Here is a 21,477-nt window from a genome sequence, read left to right on the forward strand (position 1 = left end):
TATGAAGTATTAAATGCACGCAAACTTTTGCGAAGTAATTACTACGTACATCATGCCTCAGGCGTTGTCCCGCTCTGTTGTCTCCTTCGTCCATACAGACATTTCATAACATCATTTTGTCACTCACTTTGCAGTACACGTTTTTGTTTTGTCGGGCTCCAGCAAGTCCCGAATCCCTTTGTTGTCTGAATTTATGACAAGGTACACAATCTTGCACCTCATTAATGCTCACCTAGGTGGCCACGTGTGGTTGTCATTTTTAAGGAATGCGTTCGTCTTGTTTCAATAGAGTGGGCGACTGAGTGGAAACATCATCTTTTACTGGGTGGAAATCCTGCATCATACATGCCTACCTAAATATCATCACAGTTGCCACGTCCGTTGACTGACAAAGCACCACCTACAAAGAGTATCCTAGAACTAGTTCACATCTCCCACGATAAATAAATAAGTTCTTTCATCACTACGACATATTGTATATATCACTTGTTACATCTAGGATTCTTTTTGGTGAGAGAACACTAGTTACTTCTGTTTCACAGTAAAAGCTTAAGGTGAGCAATTATAATACTAACCCAGATAGACCCTAGCTACCCCTCCAAGACTGAGTTTCAACCCTATAATTGCAAACAAGGTCTGGCATCACATAAAAACGAACCCGACTGCCATTTACTCAATTTTGCCCCTATAAGTTCATCTGGTCAATTGTAGTAAACCAAAGGAGAGAATGAAGATAGTTGTCGCTGACAAACCCCCATAATCTAGCTTCCCAAGGCAACTGTTGCGGGGCATATCAGTCATCTATCTATCTCTTCCGAAAACCCACGCAATTCACCATATCTTACATTGCAACAACCAGGCATTCATCCCAGTACAACCAGACCGGTAGCTAGCCTCTGTCAACAAAATGGATTTCAACAGCGATTCTCCTTTTCCTGAGGGAGTCATATCCTTTTTGGACACGGATTTGTATAAACTCACTATGCAATCTGCGGTCCTCAAATACTACAGCAACACTTCTGTCACATATTCTTTCACAAACCGGACACCGGACAAAAGGTTGTCGAGAAAGGCTTACCAGTGGTTGCAGGATCAGATCAGGAGTAGGTTCTATCTGCCAGCCGATGAGAGAAATGAAAAACACATCACACTTGACTGTGCTGACTGCCCCCCGTAGAACTGGGCAATATTTCACTCTCAGATGAGGAGTACCGCTTCTTGAAAGAAAACTGCTCATACCTCGGTACTCAACACCTGGAGTTCCTTAAAAACTTCCGGTTGAACCCTAGGGATCAAGTCGTTGTGAGCTTTGCACCAGTTGGCAAGGACGAGGGCACCGATTCAGACGTGGGGGATATCGACATCATGATCAAGGGCAAATGGGTAGACACCATACTTTATGAGATCCCCATTCTCGCTCTTACTTCCGAGGCCTACTTCCGTTTCATGGATACCGACTGGGATTACCAGGGCCAGGAAGAGCTCGCCTACGAAAAGGGTAAACGCATCCTTGAGGGCGGCTGCATATTGTCAGAATTCGGTACCAGGCGTCGCAGGGACTACCACACTCAAGCCCTGGTATTCCGCGGGCTGGTTAAGGCAAGCAAGGAGGCTCAGGAGCGAGGTCTAGCCGGCAAGCTCTCCGGCACGAGCAATGTGCACCTGGCGATGCGCTTCAACATGGCCCCCGTGGGCACGGTCGCGCACGAGTGGTTCATGGGCATTGCTGCCATTACTGGCGACTACCGCACCGCATCTGAGGAGGCGCTGGCCCGGTGGGTCGGCGCCTTTGGCCCCGGCGTGCTTGGCATCGCGCTGACCGACACCTTTGGCACCCCGGAGTTTCTCAAGTCTTTCAGCCGACCGGTGCGATGGCTTGAGGAGGAGCACTCGGCGGCGGCGGGTGACGAGTCAAAGACGTACGCTCAGGTGTTTGCGGGAGTGAGGCAGGACTCGGGTGACCCAGAGACGTTCGTCAAGCGGATGCGCGAATTCTACGACCAACAAGGGATCAAGGAAAAGAAGACCATTGTCTTTTCGGATTCGCTCGATATAGACCGGTGCCTGCAGTACAAACAGGTGTCAGAGGCTGCGGGCTTCCAGCCCACTTTTGGAGTGGGAACCTTCTTGACCAACGACTTTGTTAGCAAGTCGACCGGGAAGAAGTCGACCCCGCTAAACATTGTCATCAAACTGAGCTCTGCGGATGGCAAGCCTGCGGTGAAGCTGAGGTGAGTTGTTGACTTATATGTTCACAAGTTCAAAAGCGCCCTATGCTTCCAAGCCTGTGTGTGGTATGATTTCAAGCTAATGATTGTATGTGTCGTAACAGCGACAACATCGGAAAGAACACGGGCGATGCAGACACCGTCGAGAAGGTCAAGCGTGAAATTGGGTACGAGGAGAAGGACTGGGAAGGTGGTGACGAGACCTCGAGGTGGGGAAAGGAGAAGGAGTCAAAGTGACAACAATCTAAGGACGAGTGAGATTTAGATGCTTCTTTTGTATTTATACTGGAAATTGCACGCGATACCATAAGAGGAGCACACGCCTCGATGGTTTTGTTGCGTAGGTACCGATGCATAAATGGAGAATATCTCAAGGATTGGTACCGATTACCTGCAGGTAAAGGCGCCTCAAGGCAGGTTCAACGGCGCAAGCTAACGGGCTGTTAATGAGCCCCGTCCCACCTAGCTTTCTTACCTTACCTACCTTTACCTTAGGTAACGTGGGTAGATAAGATTTTTAGATGCTCACCGAAATTCAATTCATGCAATTTTATAACAATTTTCCGTCCGGTCGTTATCAGTTGCAGCGGGTTGGGCGATAGACAGGGCGTTGTTGGTGCGAGGATAAAACAGACCGACTGATCGGTAACTGACAAGTGGGTGGAAGATTTCTTGAATTGATTATTTCACTCCCCCGAGCAGACGATGACCTCAACTTCCGTAACCGGCGGGCAACGAATAAAAAAAACACATTACCTAAGCGACTGAACACTAGACACCAGATAGATCCCTTGCCCATGCTTAAAACTATTCAGTCAAGTCTACGAGTTTTATCAAGTGACTTTTATTTAGCTTAACGCGAGATTTAGTTATTTCTTTTACATTATCTTCTCGCAGGGCAAGGGAGAATCAAGTGCAGAGTTGAACATTGGATTCCATCAATCAATCAATCAATCAATCAATCTCATGGGCTCGTCTGTGCTCGTATCCCGGTCATTGTGTCCACCCACTCAGAATTCTGCCACCGCCCTCCAGAGGAAAGGAGCTCTTGCCGTCGCATCGCGTCGCCCACCACCACCACCACCACAATCACCAGGACCCGTCTCATAAGTTACCGCAGAGATACCCTGACTCCGAGGCCGCAGTCACTGCTAGTCATCTGTGATCTACTTGAAAACCTCATTGTACAGACTTGCACTGATCTATGCCTCGAAAAAGCTCGTGGCTGAAGCCGTAATATTACGTCTTTGCAGGAACTGAGCGATCCTGCCACCACCAGTCGCAGTGTCGTCTACCTCTTCCAGACTGGGTGAGTTCAAATTTCTTGTCCTCGTCTTCCGCAATCCTGCAAGCCAGACCACGCCTTAAGCTCAACCCTGAATGTTTTCAGCCTTTGCTGTCCTTGATCAGAAGAACGTCTCCCTAACTAACTTAGCCTGACCTAGGCTCTCAGAACCACCCTCCCCGAGATCCCGGAAAGCCCGCCTGGGCGCTCAGGGCCTATGAATTCTCAGCGGCCCCACGGCGGCGGTGCCTTTGACCGCGAGCGCGATCCCCGAGAACGTGACCTCGACGAGCACAGACACCGTCCACTTACACAAGAGGAAGCCGCCAATCGTGACCGTGAGCGAGACATCGACCGTGAACGCGAGCGGGAACACGCAGACCGGCAGCAGGCACGCGAGCCATACCCGCCCGGAGCACCTCTTCACAGCACCGCCGGCTCCATACCAATTCACCAGCCCGTCGCCTCACGAATAGCGGGTGTCATACACAGTCCTGGCGGTCTCTTGGGTGCCCACAACGGCGCATCAGGCGGCCTGCCCTTGGGAGCACCCACGACGCAGTTAGCTGGTTTCGGCGGGCCGATCCACAGCGATCCCGCCAGGCAGATGCCGCCCCAACCCCCGAACCAGAACAGCACGGGTGGCCAGCAGCACCAGATGTTTGCGCCGATCCCTCAGCAAGCGGGAGGTCCCAACGGCTCCTTAGGACCTGGGGGTAGCCCTGGATCCGTCTTTGGCGGCCCACTACAGCCAGAAAATGGTCGGGCACCTGGCCAACAGGCCCCTCCGCCCGCTGTCGTGCCTCCAGCACAAACAAGCTCCGCTGCTGGGCTCTCGCAGCAGGGTTCACAGCCTATTTTGAATGTATGTTATGTCGTTACTGACGAGACCAGATTGACAGCTAAGCTCCTATCGTCGCAAACACATTAACTGACATTCGGCAATTGTCGTCTTTTCAGGATGCGCTCAGCTACCTCGATCAAGTCAAGGCTCAGTTTCATGAACAACCCGATGTTTATAACCGATTCCTCGATATCATGAAAGATTTCAAGAGTCAGACGTATGTTCCGTTGCCAACTGACTTTGAGCTAGCCAATATCTAACTTCACATGACCCTAGTATCGATACTCCTGGAGTGATCAACCGAGTTTCCGATCTTTTTGCTGGACATCCGAACCTCATACAAGGTTTCAACACGTTCTTGCCGCCCGGCTACCGGATTGAGTGCGGGCTGGACAATAACCCCAACAGCATAAGGGTCACTACACCGTCAGGTTCTACCGTCCACTCCATCGGGGCCGGAAGAGGCGCACTGCCACCCGTAGACGGATCTGCACCTCCTGGCCAGAATGCCCAGTATCTCGGCCCCAACACTCGGCCAGGGAACTGGCAGCAGTCAGTACAACATAGTATTGAAAGTCCTGAAGCCCAGTTCAGTGCGCCCGCGCAACCGGGGCCTGGTCCATTTGGTCCTGGCGGTGCTCCAGGCGGCCAGTTCGATGGTCACAGCCCTGCTCATCAACAGCGTGTCGTGAGTTCAGGACAGCAACCTGGAGGTCCTAGCTCGGGTCTTGTGGCAGGTCCTGGTTCAGCGCTTCCTGGCCCTATGGCCAGAAATGCACAAACCCCGACGCCAGGTGCGCCGCCGGCTTCGTTGAATGGAAGTGCTTCGCAACAAGGGGGTCAGAGGGGACCAGTCGAGTTCAACCATGCCATCAGTTACGTCAATAAGATCAAGGTAAGTCGTCAAACCTTGATAAGGTTGGCTGTATGTATTTCGCCTGCGCATATTGTTGCTGTGGCTGGGAGTTTATATCCATGTTTCCAACCGCATCATGCAGGGACATGCATACAGCCAGCATCTCCCTTACTTTATTTATTTTCTTTCAAGTTTGGCTTCCTTGTTCCAACCCCAGGGCATCGTGGAGCTAACCAGACCTAACCACAGAACCGATTCCAGGACAAGCCCGAAATCTACAAACAATTTCTTGAGATACTGCAGACGTACCAGCGGGAGCAGAAGCCGATTCAGGAGGTGTATGCTCAGGTCACCACCTTGTTCCATACAGCCCCAGATCTCCTAGAGGACTTCAAACAATTTCTCCCCGAGTCCGCGGCCCAGACTCGCACGTTTGGTCAACGACCTGCCGAGGACGGCGGGCTTCTGAATCACATCAACCAGATGCCACAAGCTACCAACCCCGCTCGGGAAGGTCCCAAAATGCCACCTGTTGGTAATTTTGCCGTTCCGGTCAGTGCCAGCAAGGACAACAAGAAGCGACCGCGTATAGAAAAGCCAGCTGTTGCAACACCCCAGGCGCAACAGTCGCCAGCTGTTGGATCTGCGTCTATCAATAGTGCAAACAAACGGGCAAAGACCACACACAAGCCTTCGGCCGATGGTCCTTCTATTGAGCCGTCGTTGACGCCGATCGTGCCCGAACCAATGAGCCCGTCTGGATCGACAAGCGTCTCCCAGGAGAAGGCGCTTAACTACCTCGAGCGTATCAAGAAGCACATTGGCAACAGGACAACTCTGCACGAATTTTTCAAACTCATCAACCTTTACACGCAGGGCCTGATTGATAAGAACGTTCTCGTCCAAAAGGCCCAGATGATAATAGGCGCTAATGTCGAACTTATGACGTGGTTTAAGAACTTTGTTCGGTACACAGGTGATGATGAGCTGGTTGAGAACAAGCCTGAACCACCAACTGGTCGTGTATCACTCAGCAACTGCCGCGGATACGGCCCAAGTTACCGGCTGCTCCCGAAGCGAGAGCGACTAAAGCCATGTAGCGGACGCGACGAGCTGTGTAATTCGGTTCTGAACGACGAATGGGCTTCTCATCCGACATGGGCCTCGGAAGATAGTGGATTCGTGGCCCATCGAAAGAACGCTTTCGAAGAAGGCCTTCATCGGATTGAAGAAGAGCGTCACGACTACGACTTTTTTATCGAAGCCAACCAGAAGTGCATCCAGTTGCTGGAGCCGATCGCTCAGCAAATGCTGACCCTGAACCCTGCCGAGAGACAGAACTTCAGGATGCCCAGTGGGCTGGGAGGCCAGAGCACTTCAATTTACAAACGGGTACTTAAGAAGGTGTACGGGGCAGACAAGGGGGCTGAAGTAGTCAATGACATGTTCCAGCATCCCTTCACGGTGGTGCCTATTGTAATGGCTCGCCTCAAGCAGAAGGACGAGGAATGGAGGTTTAGCCAGGTATGTACAAGTACCCGGGTGTCATATCTGGATATGAAAACTTGGATATCGAACAAGAATGCTAACTTGAATCTTCAACAATAAATAGCGTGAGTGGGAAAAGGTATGGCAAAGTCAAACAAAAGCCATGCACCTGAAGAGTCTGGATCACCAGGGAATCCAGGTGAAGGGCAATGACAAGCGGACTCTGTCTGCCAAGCACCTGGTTGATTTGATCAAGACCAAGCACGAGGAGCAAAAGCGCCAACGGGTCAACAAGGGCAAAGCGCCAAGGTTTCAGCACCTTTGGTCCTTTACCGATCAGGGGGTTCTCCTGGATTTACTTAGGTTCATGGTCCTGTATGCAATGAACAGCGGGCAGCATGGATCTTCTGAGAAGGACAGGATTCTAGAGTTCTTCGAGAACTCGGTCCCACAGTTCTTTGGAATACTTCCCGAGCAGGTCCGTCAGCATCTTGGCGATATTGATCGAGATGCTGGCGAGGAGGAAGCTGATGACAATACGCCTGCTGAATTGACTAATGGCCGAAGCCGCCGCAATGGCAAGAAATCAGACCTCCTTCGTGGGCTCTTGGACCCAGGTCGCAACGGCAGCAAGACTAGAAGCCAGCCCGAAGAAAGCAACACATCAGCCAGCAAGGAAACCACACCCGATCAGGGCTCTGCTAATGAGGAGGAGATGGCTGATGCGCCGGATGATGGCTCTGCTACCGCAGAGAACGCCAATAACGAACGCTGGCTGCAAAATCCTCCAAAGGCAACCGTACTATCTGGTTACAATCCTCTGAACGAAGGCGACAGCGAGCTTAAGGCCGATGGACTTTTCCCGCGGCCATGGCACAATTTCTTCTGCAACCAGACGATATTTGTCTTCTTCAGCGTCTTCCAGACATTATACAAACGCTTGAAGACCGTCAAAGAAAGCAAAGAGAGCGTGCTTGAGGAGATCAGGCGAGAGAGGGCAGACAAGCCTGCCAAGCAGCTGGGCCTGGTCCACGACGAGATGAACTACTTCGATGGTGATCCCGAGACGTTCTGGCCGAGGACAGTTGAGCTTATCGAGGATTTCATCACGGGTGAAATAGACGAGAGCAGGTATCAGGACGTCCTACGCCATTACTATCTGCAGTGTGGCTGGACGTTGTACACCATCCAGGACTTGCTCAAGACGCTGTGCCGGCAAGCTCTTGTTTGCAACAACTCTGATAACAAGGAGAAGACACCGGATCTTGTGCAACAATTCCTGACGGCCAAGAGTCAGGAGGAGACTAGTTATCAGGTTGAGATCAGTGCCCGCAAGTTTGCGGAAAAGTGCATCAAGGATGGCGAGATGTTTATGATTACCTGGGTAAGTTGAGGATACATAGCTGTATTTCTCGGGCCTCGGCCAGTATTTGGAGGCTTGCTAACAAGCACACGTAATCCAACAGTCCCCGAGCAGCAATGAGGCAACAGTACGCTGGTTACCAAAGGAGGATACGACCTTCCACGCGGAAGAAATGGAGCCGACGGATCGATGGAAGTACTACATCGCTTCCTACATGCGAGTCGACCCGACTGAGGGGGTGCCTAAGCTGCGTCTCCAAAAGACGGTGTTAGCACGCAACCTACCATCCTCAGACTCGGACTCGGACGACGGTGCTGTTCCTAAGCCGCTTTCCTACAACGAAGGTCTCGGCCTGCGAATCTGCATCAACTCGTCTAAGATAGTATATGAGAAGGAGACATCCGAGTACATGATCTACAACATGACGTCGCTCTCGGAGGAGAGACGTGCCTTTGATCGGGACCGGCGTGCTCAACTATTCCGCGAAAAGATGATCATGAACAACGCCTGGATGAAGGACCTAAGCCAGGTCGAGGTCCAAGGAATGAATGAAGATTTCCAACGGTGGGCCAAGGACGGCATTGCACCAGGTACCTCATAGGTCGACAGCGCTGGTGGGTCTTCAACATAGTCTGAGTTCGCATGTGTAGCCATTTATTTGTACTTGTTTTGTGCTTTAATTGTGTTCTCTGCCCTTTCGCAGTCCACGAGCGTCCGTTGGACCAAGGGGCTCTTTTTTTAACGGAGTTTTCTTTCTTCTTCTGCTTCTTGTTCTGTTTTTATCGGTTGCATATCGGGTCTGGGGTCTCGCTTGTCTTTGTTGAATTTCTTCTTAAATTTCTATGTTACGTTGCCGGCGCTCGGTGAAGATCCGCTGAGGCGAGTCCGGTAGTACCTTTACACGCCGGGTACTTTGTTTTCTTCTTCTTTCGTTTCTACCATATTCACACTTTTTTTTTCTTTTTCATTTTATCTCATTGCCTCCTGGTTTTTTTCTCTTCATATCTTTTCCCCCGACTTTCCCTACCCGCCTAGCGTTGATCGATGTGTCCTGGACAAAAAAAAAAACGAATTGCAGTTAGTCAAAGAGGGTTTGTTGATAATTCGATCCGAAATCATAACATACATAGGCATAGTCTGACGCGGTTTATATTTCCTAATACACCATTCACATTGCGATACGAGGAGACAGCAGTAATCTGTGATATACTGGTAGCAGACTACGTCGAATCTTTAGTGATGTGCTTTTGTTATTTTTTTTTCTTCTTTATACTCTGTTGAGGTCCTCGTCTCGATCATAATCTGCAAAAAAATCGCCTGGGACTATATTTGATTCCACAAGGTAAAATAGGGAATATGTAAGGTGATGTTTTACCGTTTGAGGCAGTCTTATGAACACTTGGCTTCAGTATGTGTTGTTGTTGGGTATTAATCAGAGATTGGACCTCTGCCACCGTTCCTACTGCAGGTTTTCAATCACAATGGCCGAAGCACCGCCGCCACCGTTGCAGATACCAGCGCATCCAATCTTGCCCTTCTTCTCCTTGAGGACCGTGGTAAGGGTGGCAACAATGCGGGCACCAGAGCAGCCCAGAGGGTGGCCGATGGCCACGGAGCCACCAAAGACGTTGACGGTCTCGGGGTTAAGGTTCAGAAGCTTCATGTTAGCGAGTGCCACAACCGAGAATGCCTCGTTGATCTCGTAAAAGTCGACGTCCTTCTGCTCAATACCGGCGTGCTTGATGGCCTTGGGTATGGCCAGGGCCGGAGCGGTGGTGAAACGCTCGGGCTCGCGGGCAGCATCACCCCAACCAAGAATCTTGGCCAGAGGCTTGATGCCGAGCTCCTTGAGCTTGGCCTCGGATACCAGAACAACGGCAGCAGCGCCGTCGTTGATCGGCGAGGCGTTGGGGGCCGTCACGGTGCCGCCGGTGGTCTGGAAGGCCGGGCGGGCAGACTTGAGCTTGTCGATGTTCAGGTTCTTGACCTCCTCGTCGCGGTCGACTGTGACGTTGGGCTTACCGCGACCGCCGCTAACCTCAATTGGGGCGATCTCGGCCTTGAAAACGCCGGCCTCGGTAGCGGCCTGGGCCTTCTGGTAGCACTTGATGGCGTATTCGTCCTGAGCCTCACGCGAGAGCTCATGGTCGACGCTGCACAGCTCCGCGGCAACGCCCATGAGCTCCTTCTTGCCGTAGGCGTCACGCAGACCGTCCTTTTGTATGCCGTCGATCAAGGTCTGGTCGCCGTACTTGGTGCCAGAGCGCGAGGTGGCAAGGTAGTGGGGGGTGTTGGACATGGACTCGGTACCACCGGCCACGACGATGGAGGCGTTGCCCGTCATGATGGTCTGTGCACCCAGGATGATGGCCTTCATACCCGAGGCGCAGACCTTGTTGACCGTGGTGCAGGAGACTGAGTTTGAGAGACCGGCGCCGATGGCGCACTGCCTTGCGGGTGCTTGGCCGACGCTATAATATTTCAAAGAGGGTACGTCTTAGCTTTTCCATGCTCGGTCATCGGCCACTGCTCATGGGAGCTTGAGTATGAAGCTTGCGTTTCACTCACTTGGCCGAAAGCACATTTCCAAAGAAGACCTCCTCTACATCCTCAGGCTTGATCTCTGGCACACGCGAGACGGCAGCTTTGTGTCGATCAGTATGTTTATGTCCGCTTTAAGGCCGTACAGTACAGAAGGAAGAAGTTGGTCTCACACTTAATGGCATGGGACCCGAGCTGGGTAGCGCTCAAGCTAGAAAGAGATCTGTGATGGTTCACAGGCTATATGTCAACGAAATAGTTCTTGGTGGGATCTCTTCAGAAGTCGAGCAAGAGGGATTTACTAACCCAAGGAACGACCCCACGGGTGTCCTGGCAACAGCCGCAATGTAGACTGGGGGCAGACTGTTCGACATGTTGTTTTGAAGCGATTAAGTTGAATATGGAGAGCAAAACCTTTGATTCTAGGAGAGGGAAGGATGTTTGCAGTTGGCTGGAACCAAACCGAGGACCGAGGGGGGCGAGTGGTTAGGTGGTTGTTAAATAGGACCTGCAAACACAAAAGTCACAGACGGATACAAGGGACGGTGAAGCACGGGCAGTTGGTGTGGGATGAACCGACACACCAAAAAGGGTGGTTGAGGGGAACTTGAAAAGCTTGGGAAGCTCTTTCCACACCAGCTAGTGTCGCCCCACCGTTGAGACTGATGACAGGTGCCTGCACCGGCTTTGGTCTCTTAGCGTGCAGCGTTCACTGCCATTGCGGGCCTTCGTCCCATTTCAAGTTATATACATCTACATCGTCTGAGGTTTTGTTCTTATCCAGCAGTGGTCCTTACTAGAACGGGCGCGATCTTTTCGGCCAATTTAATTGGTCGAGAAGCCGTGTGGCTGAAAGGTACATGGAGCGCCCGGTCCACCCTGCAACGCAGGGGGGTCTAGTCTGAGCACTGAGACTATTATTTTCATATATATACTTTGTTCGTAGACCTAAAATTGAATGTGTGGACTTACATTAAAGTTGGGTGGTGCAGATAATGGTTGGGGTTAATCTATGTCGCGTTGCGTTATTTTTGAACAGGTGCAGATAATGGTTGGGGTTAATCTATGTCGCGTTGCGTTATTTTTGAACAGGTGCACTTAGCTACCTAGGAATGTCCCACTGAAATTAGCCGGTGTCGGAGCGACGTTATTCATTCAGGGTACCGTAAGGTAGTAGAAACAAAAAGGTGCACAAAGAGCTAGGTATGGATAAGTATAAGGGTAGTTGTCATAAGGTACGTAACATACGATACTCAAAAAACACTAAGACGCGTGCTTTGTTAGACCGCCTGTAAACTGTACCGAAGCCATGGATGAATGAAACGTTTCTTGATCATGTTCAATATCCGAGCACCAATGCTCGATATAAAACGTACCTATTAACGCCGAATCATACTGTACGGGATATCCAGTTCAGACGAAAAAAGTAACTATCGCAGTTCGTAATTAATACTGCGTACCTACCTACCTACCTGTAGGTATGTATACTCCGTAATCAGGTCCTCCTGTTTGCCCGACAGTGGATAGCTCGGCGGACAGCCAATGCAGGTGGGGGCGGGACCAACGTCGGGACTGTATCGATAAGAATGGCCGGCGAAAAAAAAAAGTGAATTGGAACAGCAAGCATCCCTGCATCGCGTTTGCCGACGCGGTTTAGCCTGGTGCGCATCATGATGGATCAATCCAATCTGATGCTGGTCCATAGGTAAACGCAGTCAAAATACCATCCGCTCCTAGCACTTTGATACCGAAACCATCGAAACGCTGTAAATATCAATTCCACGCCAAATCGCACGCCTATTGCAATCCATCTTCAGTTCGGAGACGGTTGCTTGGTTTCCCCTTTTTAACTCTTATCTTATAAGGGTCGCATATCACTTTGCCCGTCGCAATGGATGATCTTTACGACGAGTGAGTCGCTCTCCTAGACAGACGTTTCCCACTGGATCTACTGACCAATATCACTTCCAGGTTCGGCAACTTTATCGGGGAGGAGGCTGAGGCTTCCGAGGAAGAGTCGGATCACGGCCGGGACGCCAACAACTATGTCTATGATGACGCTTCAGAGGTTGGCGCAGATGGCGCGGGCGCTGATCTGATGGAGGTCGACGGTATGCATTCACTTAGACACAAGAATGATGTATGTTTGAGCGCATAGTTACTGATGCTTGGTACCGACTCCATCCTAATAGATGGCCGCCCTTCAAACGCCGTCGTCCTTCACGAGGACAAACAATACTACCCGTCTGCACAACAGGTTTATGGCGAAGATGTCGAAACGATGGTGCAGGAGGAGGACGCCCAACCCTTGACACAGCCCATCATTGCTCCCGTCGAGACGAAAAAGTTCACAGTGGAAGAGGCAGATCTGCCTCCCGTCTTCTTCGACCGCAGCTTTATGGCCGACCTAATGCGGTATCCCGAACAGACGAGGAATATCGCATTCGCCGGCCACCTGCACCACGGCAAAACCTCTTTTATGGACATGCTAGTTTTGGAAACGCACGACATTGGCGAAAAGCTAGAAAAGCGTACTGGCAAGCAACGGAACGAACAGCTTAGATACACCGATGTGCACGTTCTCGAGAGGGAGAGGGGATTGTCACTCAAGGCAGCTCCCATGAGCTTGGTCCTAGAGAGCACCAAGGGCAAATCGCACTTGTTCAACATGATCGACACACCAGGTCATGTCAACTTCGTCGACGAGGTCGCATCGGCCCTGAGGCTGGTCGATGGCGTGTGCTTAGTGGTCGATGTTCTCGAAGGGGTCCAGATCAACACGGAGCAGATAATAAAGCATGCCGTGCTGGAGGACATTCCCATGACTCTCATCGTCAACAAGCTGGATAGACTTATCCTCGAACTCAAACTTCCACCCAACGATGCTTACTTTAAACTAAAGCACGTCATCGAGGAGGTAAACACCGTCATAACAGATACGGCGGTAGGACAGCCTGGAAAAGCCGAGAAATGGCGGTTAAGTCCAGAAAAGGGCAACGTATTGTTCGCATGCTCAGACATGGGCTGGTGCTTTACCCTGCAGTCCTTCTCCAAGTTCTACGCAGACACGTACGCACCGCTTGACCATACTGAGTTCGCCCGGAGGCTATGGGGTGACATCTATTTCAACCCTCAAAAGCGTTCCTTCACCAGGAAGCCTGTCGAGGAAGGCGCCAAAAGGTCGTTTGTCAAATTCGTCATGGAGCCCATATACAAGCTCTTCGCCCACTCCATCAGCGACAGCCCAGAAGAGCTCAAAAAGGTGATTGGTAGTCTAGGAATCACCTTGAAGCCATCTCAGCTCAGGTCAGACGCCCAAGTGCTACTCAGGTTGGTGTGTCAACAGTTTTTTGGCGCTTCATCTGGCTTCGTGGATATGGTGGTGGCACATATACCTTCACCTGTGGCAGCAGCCGAGGGCAGGTTACAGCGCCACTACACTGGACCCTTGGATACAGAAGTTGCCAAATCAATGGCGTCCTGCAACCAGGATGGTCCGTTGGTCATCCAGGTCACAAAGCTCTTCAGCTCACCAGACGCCAAGACCTTCCATTCTTTTGGGCGAGTGATGAGCGGAACTGCGACCCCTGGTGCTGAAGTTCGTGTTCTTGGAGAGGGCTATTCTGTGGACGATGAGGAAGACATGGCTATTGCAAGAGTATCCGACATCTGGATCTCTGAGACAAAATACAACATACCCACGGACGGCGTGCCGGCAGGCAACTTTGTTCTCCTCGGTGGTGTGGACAACTCAATAGTCAAGTCGGCGACAATAGTTGAAAAGACATTCGACAACGGCGAGGACGCCTACATTTTCAAGCCTGTCACCCACTTTACGCAATCCGTCTTCAAAGTCGCAGTGGAGCCCATCAACCCTTCAGAACTACCCAAGATGCTGGACGGCATCCGCAAGATCAATAAGAGCTACCCCTTAATTACCACCAAGGTTGAAGAGTCGGGTGAGCATGTCATTCTTGGTACTGGTGAGCTGTACATGGATTGTGTATTGCACGACCTGCGGCGCCTGTACGCCGACATGGAAATCAAGGTGTCGGATCCGGTCACGAGGTTTTGTGAAACAGTCGTGGAGGAGTCTGCTACCAAGTGCTACGCCATCACGCCAAACAAGAAGAACAGGATCACAATGGTAGCAGAGCCACTGGGTGACGAGATCGCTCGCGATATTGAAACAGGAGCAGTCAAGATCAAAGATCCAGTGCGTAAGATTGCCAAATTCTTCCAGGAGAAGCACGAGTGGGACCTCCTAGCCGCGCGGAGTATCTGGGCGTTCGGCCCCGAGGACAATGGACCCAACATATTACAGGACGACACGCTGCCCACAGAAGTGGACAAGAAGCTGCTCAACACAGTCAAGGAGTCAATCCGTCAAGGTTTCAGCTGGGCGACCAGAGAAGGGCCGCTCTGCGAAGAACGTAAGTTTTCTGCATATATGCTCACCCTTCACCCCCAATCTGCCCCTGGCGTCATGTCTTGTCTTGTTTGCCTTTTCTTTTATGCGTAAACACTCAGCCACCAAATTCGCCTTCCATCTCAAGCCCCCAACCCCCTGAGTGTGAAACTATAACTGATAATGATTATTACCAACACCCCGGCAGCGATCCGAAACACAAAATTCAAGATCATGGATGCAGCACTATCTCAAGAGGCAATATACCGCGGAGGTGGACAGATAATCCCTACCTCGCGACGGGCCTGCTACTCGTCATTCCTTATGGCCTCACCGCGCCTGATGGAGCCGACATACGCTGTCTCGATGATTGGATCACAGGACTCAGTCGCACAGCTGTACAACACACTCGCGCGCCGCCGTGGCCACGTGCTCTCTGACGGGCCCATTGCCGGGACGCCGCTGTACCGAGTCAGCGGTTTGCTCCCCGTCATCGACTCGTTTGGTTTTGAGACGGACCTACGGATCGGCAGCGCTGGCTCCGCAACGGTAAGCCTTGTATTTGATCGCTGGAGCATCGTGCCGGGTGACCCGCTCGACCGCGAGGTGGTACTGCGGCCCCTGCTGCCGGCTAGCGCGCAGGCGACGGCCCGCGACTTTGTGCTCAAGACCAGGCGCAGGAAGGGGTTGAGCGAGGACGTCAGCGTCGCCAAGTTTCTGGAGCCAGAGTTTCACAGCGAGCTCATCTCTAGTGGGATTCTGGGCGAGTCCACGTAAGATTTGCTTAGAAGGCCTGCATTGCGTGAAGAAATGAGGAGGCCGCTTTGACCGTTTTCGGTGTGTGGCAGACTACGTACGCCTGGGGGTCTTGGTTCTGTTTTCTTTGCGGGCGCATCAATACCTAATGACCCAACCTAAATTTACAATATTGGTCTATTTTGCGTCCAAGGGATGGATGATGCTATGCACAAGTACAATCAATCATGTTCTTTTTTTTTACGATATATGTTTGACGCTTGTACTAAATGCCGACGATTCTTGGCTGCATTCAAAACCAATTTTTTTTGGATGTTTAAAAATGTCATGGCGCATGGCCCTGTCTTTCTTTTCCCTCCTGGTTCGAACATCGATCAGAATGAACATGCGGGGAAATACGACATTGTGGAATGAAATTTCAGTGTGTGTGCTAAATACAGGAGGTACTAAGTAACATACTGCAGGATGTTTCCATATATCCCTTTCTCCTTTCTTGGCTCCTGATAATAACATATCCGTAATTTATTTTTAAAAATAGAAAAATGCCACACCTGGATGCTGCTTGAGTTTCATAGCCACATGGGAGGGTCGATGGTGTGACGTCCAAACTTTGCAGCCCTCTGGGGTAAGACCAGAAAAAAAAGGGTAACGGCGGAAAACCCGTTTGCTACCACCACAAAACCCAAGGGGCGCGGGGGAACGGTTGCCAAGACGCAGGGGCAGCTTGGCTGGTCGCAGAGCCTCTTTACCGGTTCGACGGTTTTGGAGGTTTTCATTTATGAGTTTGTTGAAGAATAATGCTGTAAAGCAGTGCAGAGTACTACCTACAGTAGTGCTGTGAATTGAGCGTTCATTAATTGTTGCTGTACAATAATAATAATATTAAGATGCCCGGTCCGTCCCCAAGCCTACCAGGGATGGCGGAGGGGCTGATGACAGCATGGGCTCTCCACTCAGCACTATTCCAGGCCGTTTTGCCGTGGCTATCCACAACAGCGGGTGCGGCGCTTTATTGGATCGTTGATTGTGATCGCCACTTAATCGTTGTAGATCGAGTACAAGGCTGTCACTTGTATTGTCGCAATAGGACGACGTTCTCCTGTATCCGAGAGAGACAAGCCCAGGCCCCCTTGGAACTTGACGATATGAAGGATTGAACACTGATTCGTCGAATTAGATCCGAGGAGCTGAAGTTTGTGTTGTTGATGAATTTTTTTTTTTGGCCTTTGTCGTAGTGGTCTTTCTTGTTCTTCAAACGCCCCTTGTCAATTAGAAAAAAAGGGGGGGCAGGTTTGAGCCACAGGCAAAGCAAAGCGAAAAGAAAGAAGAAGAAGAAAATAGAATTTTGCCACATAAGGGGGGATCTCATGCAATGTATCCAAAGTAAAGAATTCAAGTCGTGCACGTCTCCATCATCTTGTCGAGCATTCCCCTGAGGCTGTCATTCTCGAGCGCCGCAGCCACACGTTCCTTGTCGGCCAGTTGACGGTTGACCTGGTCGTCCTGGGCGTGGGAGCCCTGCTTCATGCGCACATCGACGCGGTAGGCTGGCGGCAAGGCTTGCTCCAGGCGCACTCGGACTGCCAACCCAATGACGGTAGCCAGAGAGCAGTGCGTGATGGTAGGGGTCACCTCGACCAGGACGTGATTTGACGTCACGTGGATGTCCGGCAGATTGATGACGGAGAGCTGGCCCAGGGTGTGGGGGTGTTCCGGGTCCGAGATGGACGCGGTCAAGGTATAAATTTCAAGGGCATCGATGGGGTCCGCGGCATATTGTGATGATGACGGTGATGATAATGAGGGGAAAGGGGAGGCGTGATCGGTGGAGTCATAATCGCTGTCGCTGTCGGATGACCAGGCTAAGACGTCCGGTAGACCATAGTCCGAGGCTGTAGTTCGAGAAAGCAGCAAACTGTCATACTTTGATTCTGGGGAATCGTCCAAGCTGGTATCCGAACGCCTACCGCGGGATGGAAGACTGGCGATACTCCGGATGGTGGGGTTGGCGTTGTCTGGATTTGACGATTGCATGTTTTTTTTTTTTTCTATCCTTGTTTGTGAATGCCAGTGGCGTTTAAATTGGATGTGGCGGGAATATTTTGTTTCTCAAGTTTAGTAGGTTGTTTTTATTCTTGATTTCTTCTTGAAATGAGAGAGTCAAACAAATTCTTTTATGACCGTTGGATCTTTGTTTGTTCTACTTTGTAGAATCAAATGCTCTTTAGTGGCGTAACTTTCTGATATCTATCGAAAACATTTGCCGTTTGCGCCTTGACGAGTTGATCCACACATACTGACGAGGGGAGTGCGACATATCACGTGCAATTCCAACTCAACCTGTCAAGGTACCTTAGGCTTTTGGCGTATGGTAGTGCCTGACGTGGGGAGGTAGGTGCAAGCGAGGCACACCCATGCCATGACAGAGCACAGAACGCGAGCTTACAAATAAATTTCAAAGACTGACGGGCTGGGATCTGGACGGTTGGTACAAAACTTAAAAGTCGGTCTAGCCTGGCCTTCCCGCGGGGGAATAAATTTCCTCGGCTTTCTACCGGTAAGTCGCCTGGCGGACGGGCCTAACAATGAGCCGTGCTGGTTTGATGCATAGCACCTTACTTACTAGCCCAGTTAGTTCTACAACGTCGTGGTGCAACACACTGCATGGTAGCAACTGCCAACATTAAATTCAATTCAAGCTTGCAGGGCTTGGTAAGGATAAAAGAAGAAGAAGAAAACACCGAAAAAAAGCCCCTAGACAGTACGTAAGCGAAGGCATGACTGTGTTACAATGTGCGAGGCAAAATAGCACTTCGGAGTTGAGCGAATAGACATTGCATGACTTGACTACTGTACTACGTATGGCCACTCCCAAGACTTCTTCAATCATGATAATCAGTAACGGCCAGGTGAGGTAAAACAACTACCTACCTACCCAAGCTACCTTAGGTATGTACCTAGGTCTCTACATACAATACAGTAGTACCTGGTCTAGATGCCAACAATCAGATGCCCACGAGGAACCCTACGCCAAGTCGTACAGTACGGTACCGATGAAAAAAAGAAATGGGGATACCCGTCTATTCTTTTCTTCCCCCCCCCCNCCCCCCCCCAGCTTACCCGGATATACCCTGCTCGCGATCGAGGTTGGGCAGCAAGCAAGGTGACTGAGTCGTCTTGCACTTGATCGCTCGGGCGGATTCCGCATCATCTTCGGGATGCCTGCGTGGGAAACTGGGGCATTACTAAGGTGTGATAATACAGAACGTTATTACTCTCAAGGTAATGTTACTTCGTACCTTTCTTACCTAGGTAGGGGACCTCTGCACTTCTCCCGGCCGAGAGAGGATGGAGCAGCCCCCAATACAACCTGGACCACTTATGTCTGTGTGTTTTGCGTTGGTGTGTTCCATTTCGTGTGACAGCCCACGTACGTTCATACCCATGTGTGCAAATAGGATCTAGCTTTACCACGTCAGACTACCCAAGATATGCACAGGGCTCGATGCACATGTCATGAGTCTCATGATTACTGTAGATGTCTGTAGGTAAAATAATACAAAGTACGTGTTTAGTGTGTACTTCCTTTCAATCGAAGATATGTGGTGGAGCTGGGCATGAAAGGCAAATAGAATGGATGACGAGAGCAAGGAGGGCTCGCGCACCCCTTCAAACAATGATTTGCATGGCTATGTCCTCTTGGGGCAGCTGATGATGCTGCTAGGGGAGGAACACTTGGGTTCTCGTGTCGACCACGTTGATCAAATCGAGCTGATAAATTAATTTCCACGTTTCGAAATGCTGTTTTATTTCTATTTTATGCCTGCCACGGTACCTACTCATTCACAGTAGTACTCGGCTTGATACCCTACTCATGTGCTGGCCAAACCAACCAAATAAATCAGTTAATGCACCTTGTAATCGTGTGGTACAGTAGGTAATTACTACCAAGTAATACCTTACTTACCTACATAGGTAGGTATGTACTGTACTCAATCTGCCCGTGGCCCCTGTCAGCCGATGTAAACGAACGTTATGCAAACCCAGCTGAGATGACAATACCAAGCAAGTAATGATCTGCGACTGAGAGATATTTTACTTTCGCCGTCCCACAACAATGACCATGCAGTCATTAAAACATTCGGCGAGAGACATGGTGGAAAAAAAAAAAAAAAAAACACAGCCTCGACCGGTATTAACTTGCTTTGAATCGATAAATGACGACCCTTGCAGCACGCCATTTCAGGACCAAAATTACCTTCCCCAGTTGGCAATATTAGATTCTGTAGTCGAAATAACAGATATTGCGTAAGTAGCCTACATGTAGTGGTTGTTGGTACTCGTTGGATACAGTCTTCTTTTCATGTCTTGCTGTCTTCTCCGTACAAAGCATTAGTTCCTCATGATTATTTTTGACTTTCACATGCATGTCCTTTGATTTCTATTAGACTTTTTTTTTCTACTTCCCATCTTTACTTTTTGGTTGCTATCGTTTTTAATTAATTCTGCATAACAGCAATACCGAAAAAGCCACCTTCAACTTTTCTTTCAGCCTCGGGTGTGGTAGTCCCCGCTTTTCTCGTTGAGTTGTCCCGTTGTGCTGCCGAAATGAATCGGGGATGGGGGCAGTGTCCTTGTGCCATGCCTTGTCGGGTATTACCCGTCAATGCTTCTCGAAGCTCTGGGGACTGACATTGCAAAAATAAAGCAAAGCAAAATAAGATAAGCAGCGCAATAAACTCTCTTGGAAAACTGGACATGCGATGGAAATCCACCTGCATCGCAATGAGAACAACCAGACACCTGTGTGGTATGTGTGATTGATTGTCTTCTGTTTCATATCTCCCCTGCGTTTACATATCGCATTCGGGGAGTAGTTAATATATCTATTTATCTGTACGGAGTAGGCGAACTCCTAATTTTCATCTCTAACAACCAGTAACCCAAAACAATGAAGGGCATGGCGGTTGAGTTACTTGAGTAATTCAGGTTCAGAGTTGAGGCCACGCCGAAAAAGAGAAAAAAAAAAAAAAAAAAAAAAAAAAAAAAAAAAAAAAAAAAAAAAAGGGTACACCGAACCCTGGTGGAATCACCGAACAAGCGATGGTGGAGCTTCGTCCGTGTCAATCGGACTATGATTAGATCAACGATACTCCCCGCAGTTATTCAGAACCACGGCAGCAGGCGGCCTTGTTTGGGAGATCATACCAATTGGGCAACACCATCCCATGGCTTGAAGAATTCGAAACTCAAAGCCCAGCTTACTTACTTCAATGGTACTACGACTTTTTTTTTGCGGATACTTTTCGTCCAAAAATCATTTCCCGGTCGGCCGGACCGAGTCTAGGGTCCTTGTTATAATTGTTATTACTATTTTTTTCTTATAATTTTTTTCTCTTTTTTTTTTCTCTCTCTCTGTCCCTGGGTACGTACTTTGTCTTTCTACTTTGCCCAGTTCACCGATCACCCCACCCTCTTTAAGAAACATTTGAGTACTGTACTGTACATATGGAGTAGTTTGTAGCATGGAATTACCAAGCGCCATACCTTGCAAAAGTGCCACACCAAGTGCATACCTGAAGACAACGACTTGCCTAATTCGATCAAGGCCAGGGCGACCTCGTTTCCCAACAAAATAAAAGAAACCTTGCCGGTAGAGCCCTATATTACACATTTTGATATAATATCCATATATCCCGCTCCTCCGG

At 50.1% G+C, this 21,477-nt stretch overlaps 4 protein-coding genes across 4 annotated transcripts; 2 read left to right on the forward strand and 2 right to left on the reverse strand.

The window, feature by feature from the left end:
• The first annotated feature begins 580 nt into the window (after positions 1-580).
• On the forward strand, positions 581-9,210 carry PgNI_00383 (uncharacterized protein). Its single transcript, XM_031120464.1, has 9 exons — positions 581-1,103; positions 1,178-2,231; positions 2,333-2,461; positions 3,682-4,378; positions 4,474-4,574; positions 4,634-5,252; positions 5,463-6,737; positions 6,826-8,085; positions 8,168-9,210. The coding sequence occupies exons 1-9, from the start codon at positions 908-910 to the stop codon at positions 8,663-8,665; spliced, it is 5,829 nt and encodes a 1,942-aa protein (XP_030988161.1). The 5' UTR covers positions 581-907; the 3' UTR covers positions 8,666-9,210.
• Positions 9,211-9,256: 46 nt separating this feature from the next.
• On the reverse strand, positions 9,257-11,320 carry PgNI_00384 (uncharacterized protein). The gene is made up of 4 exons (XM_031120465.1): positions 10,912-11,320; positions 10,779-10,828; positions 10,633-10,708; positions 9,257-10,535 (listed from the first exon to the last, which is right to left on the reverse strand). The coding sequence occupies exons 1-4, from the start codon at positions 10,977-10,979 to the stop codon at positions 9,524-9,526; spliced, it is 1,206 nt and encodes a 401-aa protein (XP_030986788.1). The 5' UTR covers positions 10,980-11,320; the 3' UTR covers positions 9,257-9,523.
• Positions 11,321-12,288: 968 nt separating this feature from the next.
• Positions 12,289-15,995, forward strand: PgNI_00385 (uncharacterized protein). The gene is made up of 4 exons (XM_031120466.1): positions 12,289-12,516; positions 12,577-12,716; positions 12,798-15,038; positions 15,222-15,995. Exons 1-4 carry the CDS (start codon positions 12,497-12,499, stop codon positions 15,788-15,790), a joined length of 2,970 nt encoding a protein of 989 aa, XP_030986789.1. The 5' UTR covers positions 12,289-12,496; the 3' UTR covers positions 15,791-15,995.
• A 1,166-nt stretch (positions 15,996-17,161) lies between these two features.
• Positions 17,162-17,803, reverse strand: PgNI_00386 (uncharacterized protein; the record flags this gene model as incomplete). The annotated part of the gene is made up of 1 exon (XM_031120467.1): positions 17,162-17,803. One exon carries the CDS (start codon positions 17,801-17,803, stop codon positions 17,162-17,164), a length of 642 nt encoding a protein of 213 aa, XP_030988156.1.
• Positions 17,804-21,477: the final 3,674 nt, after the last annotated feature.

Source organism: Pyricularia grisea (genome assembly GCF_004355905.1).
Source record: "Pyricularia grisea strain NI907 chromosome Unknown Pyricularia_grisea_NI907_Scaffold_1, whole genome shotgun sequence".
Taxonomy (NCBI): Eukaryota; Fungi; Ascomycota; class Sordariomycetes; order Magnaporthales; family Pyriculariaceae; genus Pyricularia; species Pyricularia grisea.

Coding starts and splice junctions, on each gene's coding strand:
- PgNI_00383 (XM_031120464.1), top strand. CDS start 908: ATGGATTTCAACAGCGATTCTCCTTTTCCTGAGGGAGTCATATCCTTT. Junction 4,379..4,473: donor GTTCACAGCCTATTTTGAAT/GTATGTTATGTC, acceptor TCGTCTTTTCAG/GATGCGCTCAGCTACCTCGA. Junction 8,086..8,167: donor AGATGTTTATGATTACCTGG/GTAAGTTGAGGA, acceptor GTAATCCAACAG/TCCCCGAGCAGCAATGAGGC.
- PgNI_00384 (XM_031120465.1), bottom strand. CDS start 10,979: ATGTCGAACAGTCTGCCCCCAGTCTACATTGCGGCTGTTGCCAGGACA. Junction 10,829..10,911: donor CCCGTGGGGTCGTTCCTTGG/GTTAGTAAATCC, acceptor GAACCATCACAG/ATCTCTTTCTAGCTTGAGCG. Junction 10,709..10,778: donor CGGGTCCCATGCCATTAAGT/GTGAGACCAACT, acceptor ATCGACACAAAG/CTGCCGTCTCGCGTGTGCCA.
- PgNI_00385 (XM_031120466.1), top strand. CDS start 12,497: ATGGATGATCTTTACGACGA. Junction 12,517..12,576: donor ATGGATGATCTTTACGACGA/GTGAGTCGCTCT, acceptor TATCACTTCCAG/GTTCGGCAACTTTATCGGGG. Junction 12,717..12,797: donor TGATCTGATGGAGGTCGACG/GTATGCATTCAC, acceptor CCATCCTAATAG/ATGGCCGCCCTTCAAACGCC.